The 23,308-nt window shown below is 39.5% G+C and overlaps 1 protein-coding gene across 2 annotated transcripts in view; it reads left to right on the forward strand.

Annotated features, from left to right (window-relative positions):
- SNTB1 (syntrophin beta 1) overlaps positions 1 to 23,308 on the forward strand; it is a 228,937-nt gene that overhangs the window by 85,386 nt on the left and 120,243 nt on the right. For both annotated transcript variants that reach the window (XM_058668517.1, XM_004580704.2), the window contains exon 2: positions 14,409 to 14,625. In XM_058668517.1, coding sequence (XP_058524500.1) covers positions 14,409 to 14,625 — 217 coding nt within the window. The remainder of the gene's footprint in view (positions 1 to 14,408; positions 14,626 to 23,308) is intronic.

Consider the following 23,308-nt stretch of genomic DNA (forward strand, 5'->3'; position numbering starts at 1 on the left):
ATTGAAGAACATTATCCAAGTAAAAGCTTGGCTATTCAGTTAGCACGCTGGATATGCTAACTGCTATGACTGTTAGGCTGCATCTCCTCCCACTGGGACTGGGATGAAGCTATACCCTCTTTCTAGAGCTTCAGACTCCCAGGTCTACTGTCATTGACCTTTGTCTCCCCTTGGCTGTTCCTTCCCCATATCAAATTTGACATCCCCGCAGCTGAAATAGCTCACTCCCATAACCCAAGCCTGCACTGCTTCCCATTTATTTATTTACTTATTTATCCTTTCCAATGATATCAGTGTTTACCTAATTAACCAAGGTGGTTAAAATCCCCAACTTTATAGATAAGGAAGCTTCAAAATAATAGAGGGCTAAATGAGTTGCTAACCACTGCACAGAGACTTAGGACCTCAGCTGTGAGAAAATGTAGGCGCCCTTTTCTACTCCTGCCTTCCTTTTTGCCTCTCACTTACTCATTCAGATTTTTTTTTCTTAGCTTTTCAGTTCTTATGCCTTGTACTGCTTCTTGTTTCTAATTGGCCCACACATGGAGATACCAGAGAGTGTTATTATTTCTGTCCTGATTCTCAGGAAGCTTATAAAGCTTCCACATTGAGAATGCCCCATGTCCCTTTGTTTTTTCCATGATGGATATTCTCTGTCAAATGTGGGAAGGTATCTTCCACTTTTGCTAAGAACAATGTGTTCTTGTCTTACTCTTTCTGTTAGAGATTATAAAATATGAAATATTTTTTTCTCATGTAAGTGATCATGCATTTTTCTAATTTTATAAGTATACTAAATAAATGATTTTATATAAATATATATGATCATGCATACAAAAATAAATAATATATTTTCTAGTGTTTAACCAATCTGTGTTATTCACATAGTTCATACTTAGTCATACCCCATTATGGTCTTTCTGTGGTACTGGGCTTACATTGCTCACATTTTGTTTTGCGGCTTTGCATGTATCTTTATGAATGAAATGGGCTGGAAGTTTTGCTTTATGAAGTTCGGCTTCTCTATTTTTGTTACTGAAGTTATGCTGGCTTCATGGTCTTAATTGGAGAGCCTCTTTCTGTTTTATAAATTTTTAATTATTTTCCTCTACTTTAACTGCAGAGAAACAGAGGGAGAGCTTCCCTGTCCTGGTTCGCTACCCAAATGTCAGCAAAACCTGGGTTGTGTCAGGCTGAAATCTGGAGCTCAAAACTCAATCTCCCTACGTGGGTGACAGGGACCCTGTACTGTCTGAGCCACCATCGCCTCTTGCCTTCCAGGGTACACAACTACAGGAAGCTGCATTGAAAGTAGGACTCTAACCCAAACACTCTAATATGGGATGTGGGCATTGCAAATGGTGTCTTAAGCTCTATACCAAATGCTCACTCCAGCCTCTTTCTTCAGTCTCTGACATAATTTAAGATTTCAAAGAGTTAATCTTTCAAAACTGGGAGAATTAATATAAATTGGTTCTGTGGCTTTCTCTGTGAGAAGAATTTTAACCTGTGTTTCTATTCCTTTAAAAGTTAGCAAGATTGTGCTCTCTGTTTCTATTCATGTCAGTTTCAGTAAGTCTATTTTTTCTAGGAATCTGTGAATTCAGAGTTTTCAGCTTTATTGGCATTAACCTGACAAACTTGTTCTTTGAACATTTTAGAGATCGTTGTTTTCTCTGCTATTGTATCTCAGTGTTGTTTCCCGATTCATGTATACTGATTTTCTGTCCCCTTTTCATTGCACTCTGTGTCATAGAGGTTTGTGTTTCAGAGTTTCCTATACAACCTTTAGATGTCTCCCTTATGGCAGCTGTAGACTATTCTGATGATTTAAATTCTGATATAATTATTGCTGCATGGTATGTGTAATCCTCCACCTTTTATCTGTAGGTTTTCCCAATGTAAGCAGCAACTCATTGCTCAGTAGGCACAGATATCTAACCCTTCTCTACATGTCGCTTGAACTACTTAGACTGTTACAGCTGTGGCTACGGTAAAAAGATTTTCAAATTACATTTAGAAGCTCCATATCCAGTGCTTATGTGAGGTACGATATTTAAACTTTCTGAATCTCAATTTTCCCACCTTTTTTATTGCTGCAATTTTCTATATAGGTTTATGTATTTAAAAAAAAAAACTATACTGACTCTCCCTGAAGCTCACCATCATAGCTGCCTTATTCCCTTGAAAAAAGTCCCTGCCATCTGGTCTGCTTAGAGCCAAGGGGAGGTTCTGAAGGTTTGGAGTTAAATCCTGTGAGATCTGATGCTCTTGCGTCTGACAGCCACGTCAAGAAGGGTATTGAGGCACCTCAAGCACCTTCATCCAGTTCCTGGACACTCTTTTCTGAAACAGTAGTCCAAGAAAAGTTTGACCTCTAGGAGAAAAAATGTTGTTGAGGTCATGTGAGTTGGGTTTAGGTCAGTTCCATAAATACATGTTCTGTGTGCAAGACATACTTGTGTATATGGTGTGTTGGAAGAGGGTAGAATTTGGTGAACAAAGTTGTTAGCCCCTCTTTTGTTAACAGGAGTTTATTTGGGCTTCCCATTCTGGTCAAGGAACTTCACCTGGAAATGGCCTTCTTGCTTGTTGACTCCTGTGTAGTGCATGGCATCGCATGTAAATGTGTGCGTGTGTCTATTCTCTGATGTCTTTTTCTCTCTTCTTTCAAAGCTATCAGACTCCAAACGTGGAGGTTCTGCCATGAGAACCTTCCTGTGGTCCTAAATGCCTTTCAAAGGCCATAGTTCTATATATCAGAACTGAATGAGGTTTCCTCCCACTTACTAACTCACAATAGGGATTAACTTCCAACATGGATAGTGTAGGGAAAAAAAACACATTCATAGCATAAGTAGAACCCAGATGAAACAAGGAATACATAGGTTAGGCCTCCTGCTAGTTTTATGGAACCCACTGTTTAAATGCTGCCCCTCACCATCTTCCCTACCCTCAGGTAGGTACTTTTGTGGTTAGCTTGGGTCTACAGCACGTCCAGTCTGTGTTGTAGAAGTAATCCCTTTTGCCTGAATCTGTCCCTGATAGTGATATTTTGTTCATACAATATGGTCTCGTTTGGAGCTTTATGACTCTGGACTTCTGTTACTGGAAAGCAGCTAGCACTTACTGAGCCCTAAGTCTGATATTTAGGATGCTAGTGCCAAGCTACACCTAAAATAAGAGCTTTATTTTTTCTCCTTGGATACCTGTAAAGAGGAAGCTGGAGAGGTACTTTCTGCATTGTGATGTACATCACATTCACAAGATGATTGATTTTTCTGTCGAGTAATAAGTGAGTAAAAAATATGGAGTTGCATGTTCAGGCATCCTTTCTGCCTATTACTTCCTTATTTTAAATTTTAGGATATAGCCGTTTAAATAGCTACTAAATTTTCTCAAAGAACAGCAATTATTTATGAAGGTAAAGGGGCTAGCTGGCAAATAGTCGGGGAAACATTTGCATCATTAATCCATGTCCTGTTGGTTCATATTAGTATTAGATAAATAATCTTTGGGTTATTGGTTGCATATACTGAATGATTTTCTGTAGTAATGTCCAGGTTTTCCATTGATACACTGACTTTTCATGTATGATTGCACAATCTTCATAAGTAGAAATTTGTAAGTCCAACTGAGTAGCATCAAGCAATATCTGGTCTACACGACACGCAGATTTGAGTGTAAATTTATGGGCTGAGAATTAATAATGAAATGATACTTGCAAGTATTTATGATTTTACTGGTTTTAGAGTTATAAAAGAGATGGGTGTTCTATCCATGCATTCGCTCATTGAAATCTCACAGTGACAGGAACAGCAACAGTGTAGCAGTAGCATTTAGTGTGCCAGGGGTGTGTGAGGAACTATTTTGTTGTAAGGGCTTTGGCTATATCTAATAAAGCTACTTAATGCTTGCAACAATCCCATGAGATAGGTACTGTTACTAGCTAATGAAGACAAAGTAATAAAGAGAGATTACATGCCCTGCTCAAAGAAACCCAACTTGTAAGTGAAAGATTTGGAATTTAAACCAAGGTAATCCAGTTCTGGAGCTGTTAAATTTAACTCCTGTGGTTGTAGTGATTCTCCAAGGAATATGTTGTTTTTCTCATTTTTCATTTGAGTCTAAGACTCAATAGCTTGATAAACTGTCCCATTGTCACGTAGTTACTATATAACTAATAAGTATGTAATAATGAAGAAATGCACAGAAAGATTTTACCTGATAATAAAGCTGAGAACTGACCTAATTAGATTGGAATCTTTGGATTAGGCACTGTAATTAACTGCATTCCAGAAGGAATTACACAGAATGAAAACTTGAAGAGATTTAAGAAACAAGCTGCTATTCCGCATGCTAGAATCCTCTGCAGTATGACTTGGAAATAGCAATCAGGTTTCCACTGAATGTTACTAGCAACTGGGAAGTCATCACCTCACAATTTTTTTCTTATGTTCATCTCAAATCTTAGTACTATAATTTGTATTCATTCACTGTTACTCTGCAGAGGTACACAAAATGAGTTAAACTCAATAGTTATTTAGGTCTTCTCTTCTCTAGATGAATAAACCTGAATAATGGTAGCTGACAATTACGGTGCTGCTGTGCCAAATTGTAATCTCTCTTTTTTTTTTTTAAGATTTATTCACTTTATTACAGTCAGATATACAGAGAGGAGGAGAGACAGAGAGGAAGATCTTCCGTCCGATGATTCACTCCCCAACCAAATTGTAATCTCAAAACCATCTTATGAGATGGATGAAGGAACTGACACATGCGTAGACAGGGATTGGCTTAGGACTGCTGAGATGACTCATGGAAGAGCTAGGGTTTGGACTCCAGCAGCTGGACACAAAGCTTAGGCACTTAGCCTCTGTGGTCATGATGCCTCTCATTCCGTAGATTCTTCCCTTATCTCTTGATCCTATCAACAGCCAGCCACACTCACCACTTTCCATATATATTGGCTGTCTGATTAGGGCTTCAGGAATGAGCTGATCATGAAGGGAAAGAAAGGAACTGTCCTCAACTTCTCTAGACACTGTGCTACAGTCAGCAGAGCACAGCACTGTAATGCTTTATCACAGCAACCAACCATGAACGTCCCAAGAGCCTTCCTTTACATGAACTGTTTACAACACAGTTCTATCAAACATGTTACAGTAATTTTTATTTTAATTTTTAATACACAGTGGCAGAACTTTCTATCTGACTCCTATTGTATTTTCTCAGTTTCAGCCTCTGGGAACGTTTTATGTATTTATTTGTTTGTTTATTTATTTATTTATTTATTTATTTATTTATTTATTTATAGGCAGAGAGATGGACAGAAAGATAAGGACAGAGCTCCTCTGCAAGTATTCACAAGGCTGGGAATGGGCTAAGCAGAAGTTGGGATCTGGGGAATTACTCCAGGTCTTCCATGTGAGTGGCAGAAACCCAACCACATGAGCCATTCCTGTAATCAGTAGTAGAGACTGGGGTTTGAAACCTGGCACTTTGATATAGGAGGCAGGCCTAGCAACTGGTGTTTTCATCTCTATGCCAAATGCCCAACTTCTATGTGAAACTCTTAAGACGCTAATGTTGTCATCTAACACGTTGGGTACTTCTCCCCATAGGTATCTGGAAACCTAAAGTAGTGAAATCAACACTCGTTTCAAAGCTTTTCTATCAGGTTCACCTGTTAACACATTTGTTCTTTAAGAGAATGTGGACCAACAGTTCTCCAATACGCGGAGGCTAAGGTAGCTTGTTCTGTTGATACCAACACAACACCACAGAATGGGAAGGCTATAAGGGCAAGAAGTTCATTTAGGTGCCCAGGTTTGGTCCAAGGTCGAGAGTCTGAGCCTGGTGGTTTCCTTCTTGCTGGAAGATTCCTGAGGCGTGTGTGTGTGTGTGTGTGTGTATGTGTGAGTGTGTGTGTGTGTATGTGTGTGAGTGTGTTTATGTCCTTGGACATCTCCATGTCTGTTACTGGAAAGCCTCCAGTTTTCCATCTTGGGGGCTTCATTCTGACTGCCTTAACTTATTCTAATTACCCCCCAAAGGTTCTGGATCAAAACAGCATATTTGAATGAAGTTTCTGCTCTCTTCATGGTTCACAATGGGGATGAAATATCAGCATGAGTTTTGGAGGAGCAAAAAAAAAAATCTCATTCACACTCCAGCAGAGGCCAGTTCAACAATAGTTGCAGCCCCTGCCTCTCCTGGCTTGTCTTTTCTTTGCAGCACCAAACACATGTATCAGTTTAAAATAGACTGAAATCAAAATATGGCAAAGAGAAAGGTCACTGTGGAGGCATGATTTCTAGAATTTTGTGGTTAGAGAAGCATTTGGTCACATGTAGAGGCAGCTTCCAGGAGTCAGGGAAGAGTCTGTGGAGTGATTCCAAGTGGGGGCTTTGGGGTTGCACCATCTCACTCCCAACCTCAGCTCCAAACATTGCTCAGGCATGAGAGCAGGTGCTTCACTTCCCTACTCCCTGCCACAATGCCTTTGCTTATGAACTTAGGCATAACAATGCATCTACTCTGAGAATATAAATTTTTGAATTGTTCCTAAAAGAACTGTGTGCTCCACAACATTTCCAGGGCATGGCAAGCAGTCAATATTTGCTCCATATTGGTACTGTTCCAACATTGGAGCTGTGAACAAGGACCAGTGAATTAACTCTGGGAGCTTCAAAAGACCCAAGTCCACTAAAGTACATCCCTTTCAGAGCAGTGCCTTATCATTTATTTAATAATTCTACCCCTCCCACAACATGCACCTGTATACTGAAATACAAGAACCAAAGAGAGCCAGTCTGTCTTGCTTACTGTTGATAACACCAACACTCTGGACCCTCCCATAGCAAGACCTCATTAAACATTTGTTGAACTGATAAATAATCAATAGGCTTCGGTTGGTTGTAGGATTACCTTTGGGAGAGGATGCTTTTCCTGGGCTCGCTGGCTTACTCTGGTGGCAATGTTCTTGTTTTGTTAAAGAACTAAGTAAACTATTTAAAATAGAGTACTTTGGGGAGATATTCTTTTACTTGAAGGTCAATGATGTCTCAAGAAATTCACAATCAGTATGTTATTCTCCTGAATCCACATACAAGAATCTAGCCCCTTCATGCAAAGTGCCCTTGTGACCTCTTAAGAACCTTCATGGACCAACCTAATAAAGTTGAGGTGAAATAAATATTGGTAAGAGAAGGAAAAATATGATTCTTCTAGACAGTGCTGCCAAACCAAAGAAAAGGGCACTTGAGATTGTCGTCTCAATATAACTTTATCTTCATATATTGTCAGGTGCCTGTAGGGCTTGGTTAAATTCAGGAGACACATCTGCCCTAGCCTTTTGTCTAAAATTTGGCATGCATTTTAATAAGGTTGTTTGCTCATGATGACACAAATAGCAAGATGAGATCAGACTTATTCTTTCTTATGCTGTTAGAAGCAGCAGCTTCCCACGGAATCATACAATGTTTGAAGGGTACAGACTTCATTTCCCTTCTTTGACAGGTGAGGAAAATAAGATTGGAGAGGTGAAGTGACTTGCCCAGGGCCGGGGAGCTGGTTAGAACTAAAACTGTAATCTTGGTCCCAGGCTCCCTGGACCAATTCTCTTTCCACTACACCATTCTGCCTTCTGAGAGATTCACTGGAGGTTTAAGAAACTGGTATTGCCTTTTTCATCACTCCTTAGTCCTTTTAGATTCCCTTGGCATCTTTCCTTTCTGTGATGACTTAGAAAAATGCCAATAAGGGGAAGTCTTATATTGCATTTTGTTGGCAAATTCTGCTGTCTTCAGCCTGTCCCCAACCTGAATGTTTTGCAGATCTGAACACCCAGGTTTCTTGCTTCCTACTGATCTTCATTTCCCTACACTGTGCTTTCATCTTTCAGAGTAATGAAGTATTCCTTGGCTTCCTGTAAGCTGGAAATCCCCTTTTTGTTTTATTTGTTATTATTTTATTTTTTAAAGAAAATGTGAACATTATTTCACAGTGGCCTTCTGGTTCCTTAGAAACCAGCCTGGCAGGAGAGTTGATTGGATTTTGCCTAAAGCATTTCCTCATTAGTAGCTTATGTGTGCTTCTTTTTTTTTTTAAATGTCATCTGGCTGCCCAACAAAGATTTAATTGTGGCAACTTGGAGAATTAGCAAACTTGGGCTTTATTGTACATTCTTTTGAAAATCTTACAACTGCCTGTCCATCAAATGAACTGCCAACATATTGCAAGTGACTTGGTGGATTATTGGTTTGAAGAACATTTCTTAACTGCTCTCCTCCCCTTTATTTGCAACTAAAGATTGGAATTTTAATTGCTCAACTACAGTTTTTGATTCAGGATGCCCAGAAAGGGCATACCTTATTAATTAGTTCTGATTATTAAGCACTATGAACTGGGCCTGGCTGCCTCTTGATCAGTTTCAACAGCTCTTTGCCTGAAATTGCTGTCTGTAAGCACACGGAGGTGTAATTATACAGACATTGGCAATTCAGTTCTGCCAGGTTAAACCCTCTATTATGAATACATATTGTGATGTCTTAAAAGGTGTTTATTGAAATGCCATAGTTTAACAGTTCAAGCTTACAAAATTAAGCTCTCTTATGTTACAAGCAACAGTCTCTTAATTGAATGTTTTCTCCTAGGACATAGAAACATAGCTTCAAAACACACTCACACGCACACACACACACACACACACGCACCTACAGACACATCCAATTACTACAAAATAAGAAGAATAGTGAGAGACAGAAATACTTGGGCTTAAAAACAGGAGTTTGGAACTTTCCAGCCTGCCTCCACCTTGGTTGTATAACATACGTCTTGTTATGTGTCTGTAGTAGAATGGGGATGCTCATGCTGGCATTCTCAGGTTTAGTGAGTTTCAAATGAGGTAGGAAGCCTGATATCATGGCTCAACTGGCTAATCCTCTCCTTGCAAGCACCAGGATCTTTTAAGGGCACTGGTTGCGGCTATTAGGGAAGTGAACCAGCAGATTAAAGATCTTTCTCTTTTCCTTTCCTTCTCTCTATAAATCTGCCCTCTCAATAAATATAAATAAATAAATGATACAATTTTAAAAAATCAAATCAAATGAGGTAGTACACAAAGGAGACTTAAAGAATGAGAAACACGGACATAGATTTACTTGTGTTTATGTGCTGTCACATTCCGTTAAGCTTTGAAAGAATTAGGGATGTCTCCCTGTGGCAAAAGCCCCACACTGTCCTAATATCTGTTCATTTTTTTTTCTTCATCTATGGCTATAACCTCCTCTCACTACCAATTTTTAGCCAAGTGGTTGTATGGTAACTGTGCACAGTAAGAAGAACGTTTGTTTTCCAACCAGAGGAAGCGATGTGACTGAGTTCTGATCTGTGGCTTATAATCCGATCTTGTATGTCAGTCTAAAAAGTGCTCTTCATGGAGGAAAGGTGTGATGCTCTTTACTTCTTCCTCCTTTCTCATAATGGGAATTTGGTCTTTTTGTTATAATGTGTGTGTGTGTGTATGTATATATATATATATATATATATATGTATATATATATATAGTTTGTTTGTTTGAAATGTAGAATGACAGATTGAGAAGGACAGTGTGAGAGCGAAAGAAATCTTCCATTCACAAATGATTGTAACAACCAGATTTGGACTAGGCCAAAACCAGAACCCAGGAACTTCATGGCGATCTCACAGGCTCAGGTCCATCTTTCGTTGCCTTCGCAGGCACATTAGCAGGAAGCTGGGTTAGATGTGCAGTGGCTGGGGCTCAGGTTGGCACTCTGATAGGGGATGTGTGCATCCGAAAGGGCAGCTCTGTCCTCTGAGCCACAACACTGGACTGTACGAACGTGGTCTAGATGTATAGAGGGCAAGAACCATTTTTGATTTATTAGATGGCATACTGGGGCAACAGTAGAAGGGGAACAAAACTATGATTCCTTGCAACTTCACGGAGCAGAACATCCCCAGCCACCCGTTTATTTAGTTCACGCTAGACTTTTGCCAAATGTGTAACCAAGCTCTGTATTCTTCAGTACATGAATTTTGGGTTCCTATTGCAGACAAATCGAGTCTTAGACCAGTTTTACCTCTAGGAATTAGATGATAGTTTCGTTGTGTCGACAATCATGTGCACAGATCTCAGGACCCTAGGACAGAGAGAACCATGGTAGTGTTTGACATACTCTGTTCTTACGAGCAGCACTGCTTTCCTACCCACAAACATGGCAACACAGCCCTCTCCATCAGGATATACAGCCCCAGACCTCGAGTGCTTGACCTTAGAATTAAACCTGTGGCTGATGGCCAAACACTGTGCAAGTTACTTAGAATCCTTTCCAGCAAGAAGGGCTATTCTGACAATTTTTTTAAATTGCTCTGGCCCAGAAATGATGAGATTTTTGGAAAAAGACAATAAGAATTTTGCTGTGATTTCTTTGTTATGCAGAAAGGCAAATTTTTGCATTTTTGTCCCTTACCAAAAACAAGCAAGCATGCGGAACACAGGGGCTCTAAGTAGAGCTGTGTTGTTTACTCTCCCTGAGGACAGTGATAATAACCTGTAACCTCTTGTATCTCCTTTAATTCAGACACATATTTTGTGGTTGTGCCAGAGATTTTTGAGACTCATTCCGTGATGCTAAGAGTTTCTCGCAACACTCGCAGAAGACAGAGGTGACATCTGACGCTTTCAGAAAATATGGTTTCTGAGAAAAGCTAAGCCTTTAAGCCCACTCCATGGAGAAAAGCGAGCACTGACTTTTGTCCTAATAGTAAAGTTCATGGGTATTGTTCAGTAAAACAGGTTTCTTGAGCGTGTGCATTGTTATTTTTGTGTCAGGAGAATTGTTAAGCTCTGCCATCCTCCGCCCTTTTGGGGCTCCAGTTAAATCTATACTAGTCCTTTTCACCTCATTTTTCACGTTTTCTTGCTGTTTCCTATGTTCTGTCTTTATGTATCATTGTCTTACAAAAATATCATTTATTTTTATCTGTCATTCAATAATTGCTTTTCCGACCTAACTGGATTTGTTACTACTAATAAAAGTAAACGTTCTGTCTCTTTTCCCAGGTTTCATCACTTTCTGGAAGCTTGCTAGTCACTCTGCGATAGGTGTGGTCCTTACTACTATCAGTTCTTGTTCGTGACACCTAGATCTTTGGATGTGACATGTTCTTTATTTACTGCTTGCTTATTCTGCTTGAAAAGGATTCCGAGAGATTTCTAAAAGCCTAGAATGAAGTTGCTAGAAAAGGTTTGCATTTCATTCTTCAAAAATTCTCAGAGACTGAGTTGGCCACCTCCTTAAACCAGGTTGAAGATTTCACACAAGCAGCCACACCATCTCCTTACTTCTCTTCTTTTGTAAATGAAACTTCTTTTAATCATGGACTGTTTTTAATCACCTCTCATAACCCTCAAACTTTTAAAAGACTGACCATTTTTGGCTGATTGAATGAATGAATGAATTTTGGCTGAATGAATAGTTCGATTCTTCCATTTTACATGAAAACTTCTATGCTTTTAATTTCAGTGGGTAAGCCCTGCTTTGTACAGTCTTATTCACAATGAGGTGTACTTTTTTCAAGGCATTGTGGTGTGTTCAGATTTTTTCTTTGTAAATTCCTCTACTGCTGTGCCACATAGGGAGTGCTGATTTGGTGAATATTCAAGATTCACACTTGCTACATTTTTCATGCTTCTGTGCTTGAAGAAGAGAATTCCTGGAATTCTTCACACCTAACATGTATGTTTAGAATAAGTCTTGTGTATCTCTACCAGTCATCCCCAAAGATCTTAAGAACATGTGTCTGTATTCTAATATCTTGTCCCAGTCTCACTTTCTAGTTCTCACTAAAGCCGATCTTTGATTCTGCCTTGAAGAACATTTTGAATGTCATTACTGCCAATAAAATAAGACCCAAATCTGTTAACTGTGCCCTGATGTCTATAATAGTAACCTGCAAAGCATGATCTACATAAAGTCGCTAGTGTTCACAAGAAACAGACTGATCCTAAGAAACATTTCCTTTTAGTAGAGCTTGGAAAGAATAGCCATTTATTCTTGTATTACTATTTACACATAGACACCTAATTAAAAAAACTATAACTTATCCACATCTTCTAAAAACTTTAAGTTTCATTTTGTGGAAAAGAGGACTCTACACGTTCATTCTGAAGCTTGAATGTGGGTAGATGTATAAACTCTCATTCAATAACTAGCATATCAAGCATATAATAAATGTTCCTTCTCTATAATTACTCCTAATTGAGGCCTAAGTTTTCTTCCCCATGAAATTGCAAATATTGTGCATAGAGTGTATTATATAAAAGAAAGATTGCTGTTCTTCTTTCTAATTCTTAAAATCCAGGCTACCCTTTCAGGACAAGTTACAGTGCCACCTTGTCCCTCCTTCTTGAACCATTAATCCACACCTTCAACAAGGGGACAATAACGAAGTCAGAAAAAAATCTTAAAAACATCACAGCTGATGCTTGATTTTCAAGCATATTAAGGAGTGTAATTCTACAGTGTACGGAGCTATGCAGTGTTCTATCTTCTACTAAATGGTTTTAGAGAAAAGGAAATAGAAACTTCAAAAGAGTCCGGAGCTTCCTCTGGATTTCCCATGTGGGTGTCAAGTCCAAGTCTTTGGGCCAACCTGTGCTGTTTTCTCAGGCCATAAGCAGGGAGCTAGATGGGAAGTGGTACCCATAGGAGGTCCCAGAATGTGCAAAGCAAGAATTTAGCCACTGAGCCATCATCCCAGACCCAATGGTTGTGTTTTTTATAACTGTGATGGAGTAAGAACACCCAAGTAAGAGCACATGTCCATATTACACATATTTGGATATATTTGATCTGCTTATTAAATTGTTGTCAACTTGACCGTCTTTTATGTTCCTGGATTCATTTATTATTCACAGACTCTCACAAGTTTGTTTGCTTTTTAATTCTAGTTATAAAACTCAGCTCCTTTTTTGACTGCTTTGGCTTACCTGTGTTCCCTAGAAATTGAACTTGTGTCTTGGGTTGGCACCTCTGTAGCCTCCCAGACCTAGTAGCTTCTTTTGAACCAAGAGCAGTTTCCCAAAGAAGTGAGCAGCTGTGGATTGTTCTCGTCCAATCCACAGTAGCTAGAAATTGATAGAAGGAACCTAGGTGGGGCACCAAGACCAGATTTGAAAGGCAGATTTACAGAAAGAAGGACTGAGTGAAAGATTTTCTATCCACTGGTTCACTCTCAAATGGCCTCAATGGCCAGAACTGAGCTAATCCAAAGCCAGAAATCAGGAGCTTCTTTTGGGTCTCCCATATAGGTGCAGGGGTCCAAATATTTGAGCCATCCGCTGCTGCTTTCCCAAGCCATAAGCAGGGAGCTGGTCAGAAGTGGAGCAGTTAGAACATGAACCATCACCTTACAGGATGCTGGTACTGCAGATAGGGGCTTAACCCAGTAAATAATACTGAGGCAAACATATCAAAGAGCAGAATTGTAGTTTGTCCCACTTGTTTTTAAGATCTCATGAATGTGCATATAGCTAAATATTAAAATGCTATAAAAGGTTGATGAATAGTCAAAATCTTCTTCCTCATCATCTTCACTTGTATTTCTGCTTCCCAAAACTACCATTTGTTCATGTCTTCCTATATGTCACTGCTAGTTGTACTAATTATATTTGTGCTAGTACGCTTATTATTTTCCACACAAGGATAAGCTGTAGGTTGCTGTAGGTTACTGGGTTTTTCTACAAATCTTCAACCTTGCATTCTTTTTTACTTCAACACATCAGTTTACCTCATTTTAAAAATGTATAAATGTTTTACAACTTATTTAACCTGCCTTATTTTTAGCTCTCAAAAGCGGTGCTTTTGCCTTTATGGATTTATGCCACTACAGAAGAGTGCTTTATTTGTATTTCTTTGTATATATATTTTTCTAGCACCATTAAGTTGAAAATGTTATCTTTGCTTCCCAAAAGAAAAGCAGTGTTCTTGACGGTGAGTGTACCTGCCAGTGTTGCACTTTTTACAGAGTCAGGTGTTTTTTAGAATGTTATGTTTCCTCTCTCTGTGTGCTTGTTTCTACCCTGTTTTTAGCAGGATGAGAGTATCTACATGGGAAACACAGAAGCTGTCGCTGTACAAACCTAGAAGCAATTCTCAACTACGGAGCACTATAATAGCAAGTTCTAGGCCCATATTTGTGTATAATTTAAATAATAGGATATTATGTGGAGAGGGACAGAACATCTGAATCTTCTTCAGACTTACAGAGGTTCAGTATGAAAACCTCATCCAGAGTAAGGCCCTATTAAAAGCACAGTGAGAGGTTCCAAAAGTTCTGCCTGGAGGTGCTTGAAAGTACTTGTTGTGTTTCTCTTGCAGTGAAGTACATGCGGGAAGCCACTCCCTACGTGAAGAAAGGATCGCCTGTTTCAGAGATAGGATGGGAAACACCACCACCGGAATCCCCTCGGTTAGGGGGCAGCTCCTCAGACCCTCTGTCGTCACAGCCCTTCTCCTTCCATAGAGACCGGAAAAGCATCCCCCTCAAAATGTGCTATGTCACACGGAGTATGGCCTTGGCTGACCCTGAGAACAGGTAAGGAGAACCAAAAATTCTTAGTATCTCAGCAGCAACTTGGCCTTGAGGTGAAAAGGGGGCCTCTTTTCAGATTCTGAAAACATTTGTAGTATCCAAGATTGATTTTGATTCTGGAAAGAGGTGGAGCATCTTGGAAGTAGATCTTGAGTGTCTGAGCTTGACCAGAGTCAGTCTGTTAACATTGATTGGACAAGTTTTCTAGAATACTAGGCCTTAGTTTTGTCGTGAGGTTAACTGATGTAAGTATCTTTTTGGGTTGTAAGAATTAAATGAGAAAATTTGTATGAAATGCCTAGCACTGCAAACCTTTTGTGAATAGGAACTACCATTGTAGTTACAGTCCATGTTTAACATTTAGCAACTTCGCCTCTGTAAGCCTCACAGATCACCAATGTGTTTTCAGGGAGTTCAAGTCTTAAAGTTATTTTCTACTATAATTCTCTTTGTGTTCAAGAGAGGCAAAGGAACACATTCAGTCCAAGCCTGGAGAGGCATTTCCCAAATCTGTTCATGTGCATGCCACAGGGTAGACCAATCACCTAAGATGCATGGCACATATTAGAAGTCCAGTTAAGAGAAAGTACCTATTTGGGGTCGCTCTTCCCTAAAAGTGTTAATTTAACTCATCAAACAACAACGACAACAAAAAGTAAATTGGAGGAAAATGAGATGTATACAGAAAGAGGCAGAATTGAGTTAGCAAATGGGGAATCTTTGGTGACCTTTGCATCTTATTAAAGCATTAAAAATAGATCCTACTCTACTGGTTATTATTTCTGGCAAATGGGAAGACAGCTGCAACCCATTAAGTAGGAATATTTAGGTAGGTTCAAAGTTGCTGATACAAATAAGCCAAGTGGAAGGAAGTAAAAAAGAAAGTTACTTCTTGGGTCCAGCTCAATGTTTTTTTTCATTCCCATCTCAGTAAGCTTGCACTAAGAAGCTGCTCAGGTCCTAGTGGCTCCAACAAGTTGCATGATTTTACTGATCCACTTTTCCTGCTCCTCGTATGTCAGTTGTTTGTACATAAAGAGCAGCTGGTTGCACAAGAGGACTAGCAAGTTTCAGCAAAAGAGGAGACAGCAAACAGATGGGGAAAGAGGCATTGATGATCCACTCCCACCTTGTTTTTTGTTCTATTCCCTTGATGATTTTGGCTGCTTTTCTGGACTACAGTTGATATCTTGAATGCTGTGAGTTTTCCCTGGCCTCTTTCCAACACAATCAAGTCCTTTCTCCCAAAGAATCCAAAATGGAGGGTTTCAGACATGACGAGTTCACAATTGATAGTGTATCTTGTAACAGCCATTAAACTGATTTAGACCTAGACTGCGAAGTGGTAACCTACAGGAAAAACCAGCTCCTGGGTGCTTTTATATTGATCAGTGCAATGTTTTGAAGAATTCAAAATTAGTTGCCATATTAAATAATTTGGAAATTCCACATTAAAGATGTTGGCTTTACTAGAAATTTGGAAGAATCGATAAAGTCATGGTTGATGATATCATGTAACTAATAATGTTATCCGTATTTGCTACAGGCAGGTATCCAATCTACCAGTAGAGGTTTCTCTTTGGCAAGGTTATTAACTCTGCTTGTCAGTATTACCTTATACATATAGAATCCAAGTAGTGATTCCATCCTTGTCACCATTCTACAGGTGAAAAATTGAGACTGTCTGTGTACATGTCCAAAGTCAGATAGCTTGTATAAAGTCTAACTGAGCCTCAAAACCTAGAGACTGGATGGCAGTGTTGGTTTACCATTTCCAGGAAAACTGTGGAACCAAAGAATTTAGAAGTGATTCGTACATGGGAGACTTTAGATAGATCATTTCTAGAGTTTCTTCCATCAGTGAGTTTACAAGCTCCTAAGTCATTTAAAAACATTAGACTTTCATCCAAATATTGAAAACTCTGGTGTGTGTATCCACTCAGTAAAGGAGAATGAATTTTAGAGATATGTGTCAATGCTCTTCTAGTCTTCTGCTGATGAGTGTCTGTAGAGTTTTCCCTGTGGGAGAGGGGCAGGCCTGTCCACTAGAGAAACAGCAGGGCAGAATTGAAAATGAAAATACAGCTAAGCCAGATGGCTTAAGAGGGGTCTTCAGGACCCAGTGGACCCCAGACTTATATTAATAAAATGTTGAACCTAAAGGAGACTTGCCCATAGTTGAAGAAAAGAAGAAAAAAAGCAAATGGTTTATGTACTTGTTTTATATGCTGAGTAGAGTCTAAAATGTGAAATCTACAAAATCCAACTTTGTGCTAAAATGACAGGAGACACATTTAACACTAAGTGATTTTAGAATGTGAAAAATAAAAAAAATACAAAGTAAATACAAACTATCAACAACTAAAAGCATTGATTTTGATCTTGATACATGGCAAGGTGAAATGCAGGCTGAAAGCACAAAATAAGACAAGGAAATAATGATTTATGCAGAAAACTTGAATTTACAAGGAACTTGTAATAATAATGAATGTGTATCAACAGAGGCATAGCAGCAACCTTGATAGCAGAAAGTACAAAAATGTAGGAAGAAATAGTCAGAAACATGCTCATATTAGAAAATGTAATATATACCACTCTCAGTCCAAGCCAGAGTATTACATGCCACAAGATAAGCAGGGATAAAGAAGGCCCAATGGTGTAATTAATAAGACAGCTTTGGATATATTGCAGACTTTATAGTATGATGGTAGAGAATCTGTCTTATTTTCAAGTACACTGAAAACATTCATAAAATTGGATATATATTTAACCACAAAGAAAATGCTACAAGTTCCACAAGGTGGTAAGAGTGCAATAAAATTGGAAGATCAGTAAAAAAAGAAAATTACATAAAGCCTCTGTTAGATTTATTTTTTGTAATTTATTGATTTTCATTGTGTTTACAAGTTTGAGATAGGTGATGGACTGTTTTATTGATTTTCCATCACCTGTCCATTCTCCAAATGTCCACAAATTTGGGATTTTCCAAGGTCAGAAGCCAAGATCCAGGAACTCGATCCATATCTCCTGTGGTTGGCAGGGACCTAATAATTTGAGCTATCACCTGGTGTCTATTAGCAGGTGGTTAAAATTGGAAGTGGAGCCAGAACTCAAACCTAAGCACTCTGATATGGACTGTGGGTATCCTAAGTTGCTTCTTATCCAACCTACTATATCCCTGTCCTATCTAAACAAAATTTCAGTTATTTATTTTTACTGCAAAGCCAAATTTATAGAGAGGAGAGACATAGAGAAAGATCTTCCATCTACTAATTCACTGCCCAAGTAGGCGCAATGGATAGAGCTGAGCCATTCAGGAGCCAGGAGCTTCATCTGGATCTCCCATACTGGTTCCTAAGACTTTGGGCCATCCTTTATTGCTCTCCCAGGCCACAAACAGGGAGCTACATGGGAAGCGGAGCAGCCGGCATACCAACCTGTGCCCATGGGGATCCTGCAAGGAGAGGACTTTAGCCACTGGGCTACCACACTGGACACCTGTGTATAAATTTTAAAGACTCTGCCTAAAATAATTCTAAAAACAAAAAAGGAACAGCAATAAAAACTCTACTGTTTCTTAAATAAACTAGTAATCATGAAAAAATAGTTATCAGAACTTAAAAACAACAAGGAAAGCAAGAGTATAGATTTTACATAGCTAGACCCATAGGATACTCTCAGTTCTTCTATATATGCATGAATTTAAGCGAGAATCTCATTTAATCCAAACTACATATTGAGGTGCTAGGTACTGTGATCGTTATTGGATAGAACTGAGAGTTAAAGCAAGCTGTGGATTTAGGATTGACATTGAAGTCTGGGTAATACCACGCCCAATTTTAGAAGCATTTCCCCCCATTACCTCTGACTTCAACACATCACAGATAAGTTCACCTCAACTGTACACACCTTTACCAGGAATTACTGGTCTCCTGGGTGCATCAAGCTGAGGACAGATGATGAATGTCCCAGCATCTAGAAGCCAGGGTCCTTGGAGGATGGCAAGCAGCTACTTGCAGTTTGCATTTAAAATGCAAAAGTGCACCATCTTAAATAGAAACAGGAATGGAACAGCAGGCAAGCTTGCTGCTATCTCTGTATAAAGGTCACGCAGCAGGCATTGAATCCACAAGAATATGTCACTGCTGGTGGTTGACAATGATTACAACAATTATTATTCTGCCTCTAAATGCCTTGTTCTTCATATTTGGCTCTTCCCCTTCACAGCGACTGCTTTCGTCCAGGCCACATCTCAGCCCTTCAGATAACTTAGATGTATTTCCTACCATAGGCTTTGTCTCTACTTTATACCTTTCATTTCATCCTCCATCTGCTTTTCACCTAGCAAGCCAAGAAATTTGGCCAATGGTTCCCTAACGCAGATGCTAATGTCTAAATCCCTCAATATTGCCTAAGCTTCTACTAGGTTTTGGTTTTTCCCTAACTGTCCAGCTTCTGCTTATCTCAGACTTAATGCTCCAGCAACCCTTCCTCAGTTGGTAGACCACTTAGTTGATATTCCCCCCCAAAGTTCATGTATCGGAAACCTAATCCCGAAATTCATACGCTGGTGGTATTAGGAGTGATTGGGATGATATTGTGAAATTGTGGCCTCTTTGATGGTAGCAGTAGCTTTGCTAGAGAAGGGAAACCTGAGCACCTGTGGTTTGTCTGCCCTGCCGAGCGCTGCCCTCTTATGGTTAAGTTGAAGCAGGGTATTCTACAAGAAGCTGAGCAAATGTTGACACCACTCTCCTGGATCTCCCAGCCTACAGAACTGTGAGCCAAAACAACTTCTGCTCTTCATAAGAAATTATCCAGTCTTGGGTATTTGTTATAGCAACAGGATCAGTTCCCAAGCTTCTTTTAGTTACCTTGTATTATCATTTTAATGCACAAGATTTTGAGAATTTTTCTTAGTATAAAGTAGGCATTCAAAATGTTTCTGTTTTTAACATTTTTGTCTGTAAGAAGATCTTCTTTAAAGGAAATCTTCCATTAAATATCCTTGAGAATAAGGTGAGAAATAAAAACACAATTCTAGCTTGATAGACATGGAAAAGTTCAACCAACCAAGACAACCCATCAAGCAAACGTGTTCCTGAATGGAGAGCAGCTGAACTAATGCGGACAGTTGACACAGCATTAGTCATCACTAATGCACTCCTATGGTTAAGTAGAGAGATGCAACCTTTCTTCAAAAACCCTATAAATCTCTATTTATGATGCCAGATTTAAAAATTCACTGAAAATTCTGTCCTATTTGAAATGGAAAAACTCTGCTCAGGATGCTATCATAGTGACAGATGTGATCTGGAACATCTGAGGTGGCTGTGTGTCCTCAGTGCAGCACCTGAGTTTCAGTCAAGGAGCATGAGAGGCCTGAGTTAGTGGATCATGGCACGGATCCATCTCTAAGAGGTCGGAGTCACATTAACCTAATGGAATTCACTTAGAAGAACAAATCAAGTTGTCAAACAGGCAGAAACGCTCCTGTGGGAGACCTATACATCCTTCTAGTATAGACAAACTATACTGTGAGGCAAATGTAAATATAAGCATGATTCCAGAAGACCAAGCATCTCAAACAATGTTGAATCCCCAGATGGCCTAGACAATATCTTTCTCTATGTAGCCAAGTTATCTGGGAAATTGTCACAGAAGTTATTTGACAAATGTGTAATCAATACAAGAGATAGTAACAGACATTAAGAAGTGCATTTTGTAGGAGGCAGCTAAAAGTGCTCCCATCAAGGATGGTGAGAACCTTTCCAAGGTGACTGTTATATAACCTTGTTCTTTGTTCAACATTCCCTCTCCTAGGGGTCGTTAGCAAATTACCTGGGGTTTCTCCCTCCTCCCAGGGCTTTACGCTAACCTCTTCAATGTACATAGTTGTTCTGATGCGCATAGGAACTGTGGATTTGATTTTTCCATATCAAATATAATCACTTTCCAGTCCTGATTTCCTGAAGTTGTTTCTGTAGCTCCTACTTCAGAGTTTTAGATACACATCCGTTTAGCTGCACATTTATAGACCAATGGTTCTTTGGGACTACCAAAAAAAGAGTAATTATTTTGATATTTTAGCTTTATTTTCTTCTTTCCCTGTGTTTAGGGATACATTGTTGCCCCCACTACAACCACTACCACACATATCCACACACCTTACACGAGGCTCCCAGTTGAACTCACTGAAATGCGAATGCTACTAATGCGTTCTCTATTTCAGTGCTTCAACACTGAAGATTGATGAGGTGCTCAGGTGTGCCTTGCATTTTCAGTAAACTCTTGTTTATGAAAAGTGCTTCTCAATTTTGCTCTTGGTTGGCTTAAAAGTAAACTATTGATAAGAGGCCATGGTTGACATTCCGTTTTGGAAATAAGGAAAATGTAACGGAATGCATAATGGTGTTACACTAAGTAGATACATTTGAAGTATCTATAGCAGAGATCTAAATGAACTAAGTTTTAGCATCAACGAACAAAGCTGTCTATTTGAAGTTAAATATTAGGGGTTTGAAAATCCCAATCTGTCACTTTATTTTTTTAGGTAAGTGTTTCTCTTCTTGATTCCTTTTCTGTTATGGCTCGAATGTTGGTGTGCCTGCAAAATGTATGTGTTGGAGCCTAATATTCAATACTGTAGTATTTAAACATGAAGCCTTTGAAATGTAATTAAGTTATGAAATTAATCCCTCCTAAATAGGGTTCATGGCCATGTAGAAGAGTTTCCCTGATTCAGCTTGCCTTGCCACTAGACGAGGTCACACACAGCATGTACTGGGGCAGGGGGGTCTGTGTCCTCACTGGATGGCAAGTTTGCTGGTGCCTTGGACTCCCCAGCTTGAGAACTAGGAGTAATACTCTCAAAAACAAACAAAAATGACCTAGCCTTTCTATTGCAGCCTGAACAAACAAAAACAGAAGCTGGCACCAAAAAAAAAAATGGGGTATTGCTACAACATAGCCTAGGAGATCTGTAGAAAAATCCTTCATCTTTTCAGAGATTATGTAAGTAACTGGTTATAATGTGGGAAGATATGGATGGTCAGAGCAATTCTGCTAATAGTACAAATAGAAGAGAAATGGTACTGGTTGAAGTCAATCTGTGTTTTAACTTGGCAAGGAAGTTAATTATGATCATGTCCTAGTGTTTGTGGAAAGAGAAGCTGGTGGGTGATAAACTAGGATATTTGGCAGAAGAACTATCTAAAACAAGAAATACCTAAAGCAAGCACAGCATGACTTCACCTTTTCTCTTATAGTAAAATTCTAGTAAAGAGAAACACATTAAAGATGTAATTTAAAAAAATCAAAGAAGAAGCAAACAGAAGGGAATTCTCAGCCTGGCCATTCTGTAAAGGATGAAAAACACTATTCCAAGGAAATAACAAAAGGAGTTTCTGAGAAAACCTTTGATAAGAAGATGAGAATGAATAGGTGAAAGCCAGAGGTATGCACCTCAGCAATGCGACTGTGACTTTAAAGGCATTACAGTCATCTTGGGGAAAGACTGTCCATCCCATCACAGGCTCAGAATTCTAGAACTTTGGAAACAACAGCTTCAAGACTCTATTCTCCCACCTCACGGTGCAAAACTCCTCAGCCACCCATGCTGTTACTCAAGCTGCTTCTGTGGAAGGCACCTATGCTCAACAGTGGCAGCATCCGCGTAGATCCATCTTCTGTACAGAAGTTTCAGGGCATGGCCACTTCCACCTAGACTTCAAAGCATGCCTTGGAGTGCCTCAGACAGAGCAAAAAGCAAAGCACACCAGGAGAGCTACCTCTAGGATCATGCCCCCCACGACCTTAGGAGCAGTGCTGCCCTGGGAGAACATCAGACAAGTTCCTTACCACCCAGGGTTTGGTCTGAGACTGCCTTGAGCCTTCGACCCAACAGTGAAAACATTCTGTCTGGAAAATGGAACTGTGGTTCAAAGAAAATTATCCTGGAGACTTCAGGTTTAAATTTTGACCCTGCTGAGCTTGATGGCCTGTTGTCCCTTTCTTCGTCTCCATTTCTGTAGTTTGCAATGGGAATATCTATGCTCATCCAGTCCTGCATACTAATTTACAAGCATGAAACATGGCAGATTTCTCAGCCAGGGTGGAGACTGCCTCAAAATGAAGCATGCTTTGAGCCTCACCCATATCTGATACGTAGGTGAGACTTCAGAATGTAGACTTTAGAGATGGCATTGGAACAAGTTAAGACTAGTGACTTTTAGGATGAAATGAGCATATTTTGCATAACAAAAGGACAAGAATTTTGGAGGTTTAGGGGTTAGAATCCTAGAACATGATTGGTTGTTTCTTTTAAAGTGTGTATGCTGAAACCTATACTAAGTGATTAGTAGGTTAGAGTCTGCCCTTATTCACAGGCTTGAGGGAGTGAATTTGCCTACCATGTTAAAACATGTGCCAGGAAGACTGTAGGAATAGACCCTCCCTGGTCTGGATATTGAGTTTCTTAGCCTTCAAAACTATGGATGACAAAGTCCGATTGCTTATAAGTTTCCTAGTCTAAGATACTTTATGATGATTGCACAGATGGACTCAGACGGCATCTACACAATGTGGCTGTTGAACCGACTTGGTATGATTGGTGTGATGGTCAGATGCCTTCATGTTGGCATCTTCTCGTGTTTAGCAGGACAACTGGCGTCAATGTAGCTCCCTG

Source organism: Ochotona princeps, chromosome 9, assembly GCF_030435755.1.
Source record: "Ochotona princeps isolate mOchPri1 chromosome 9, mOchPri1.hap1, whole genome shotgun sequence".
Lineage (NCBI taxonomy): Eukaryota > Metazoa > Chordata > Mammalia > Lagomorpha > Ochotonidae > Ochotona > Ochotona princeps.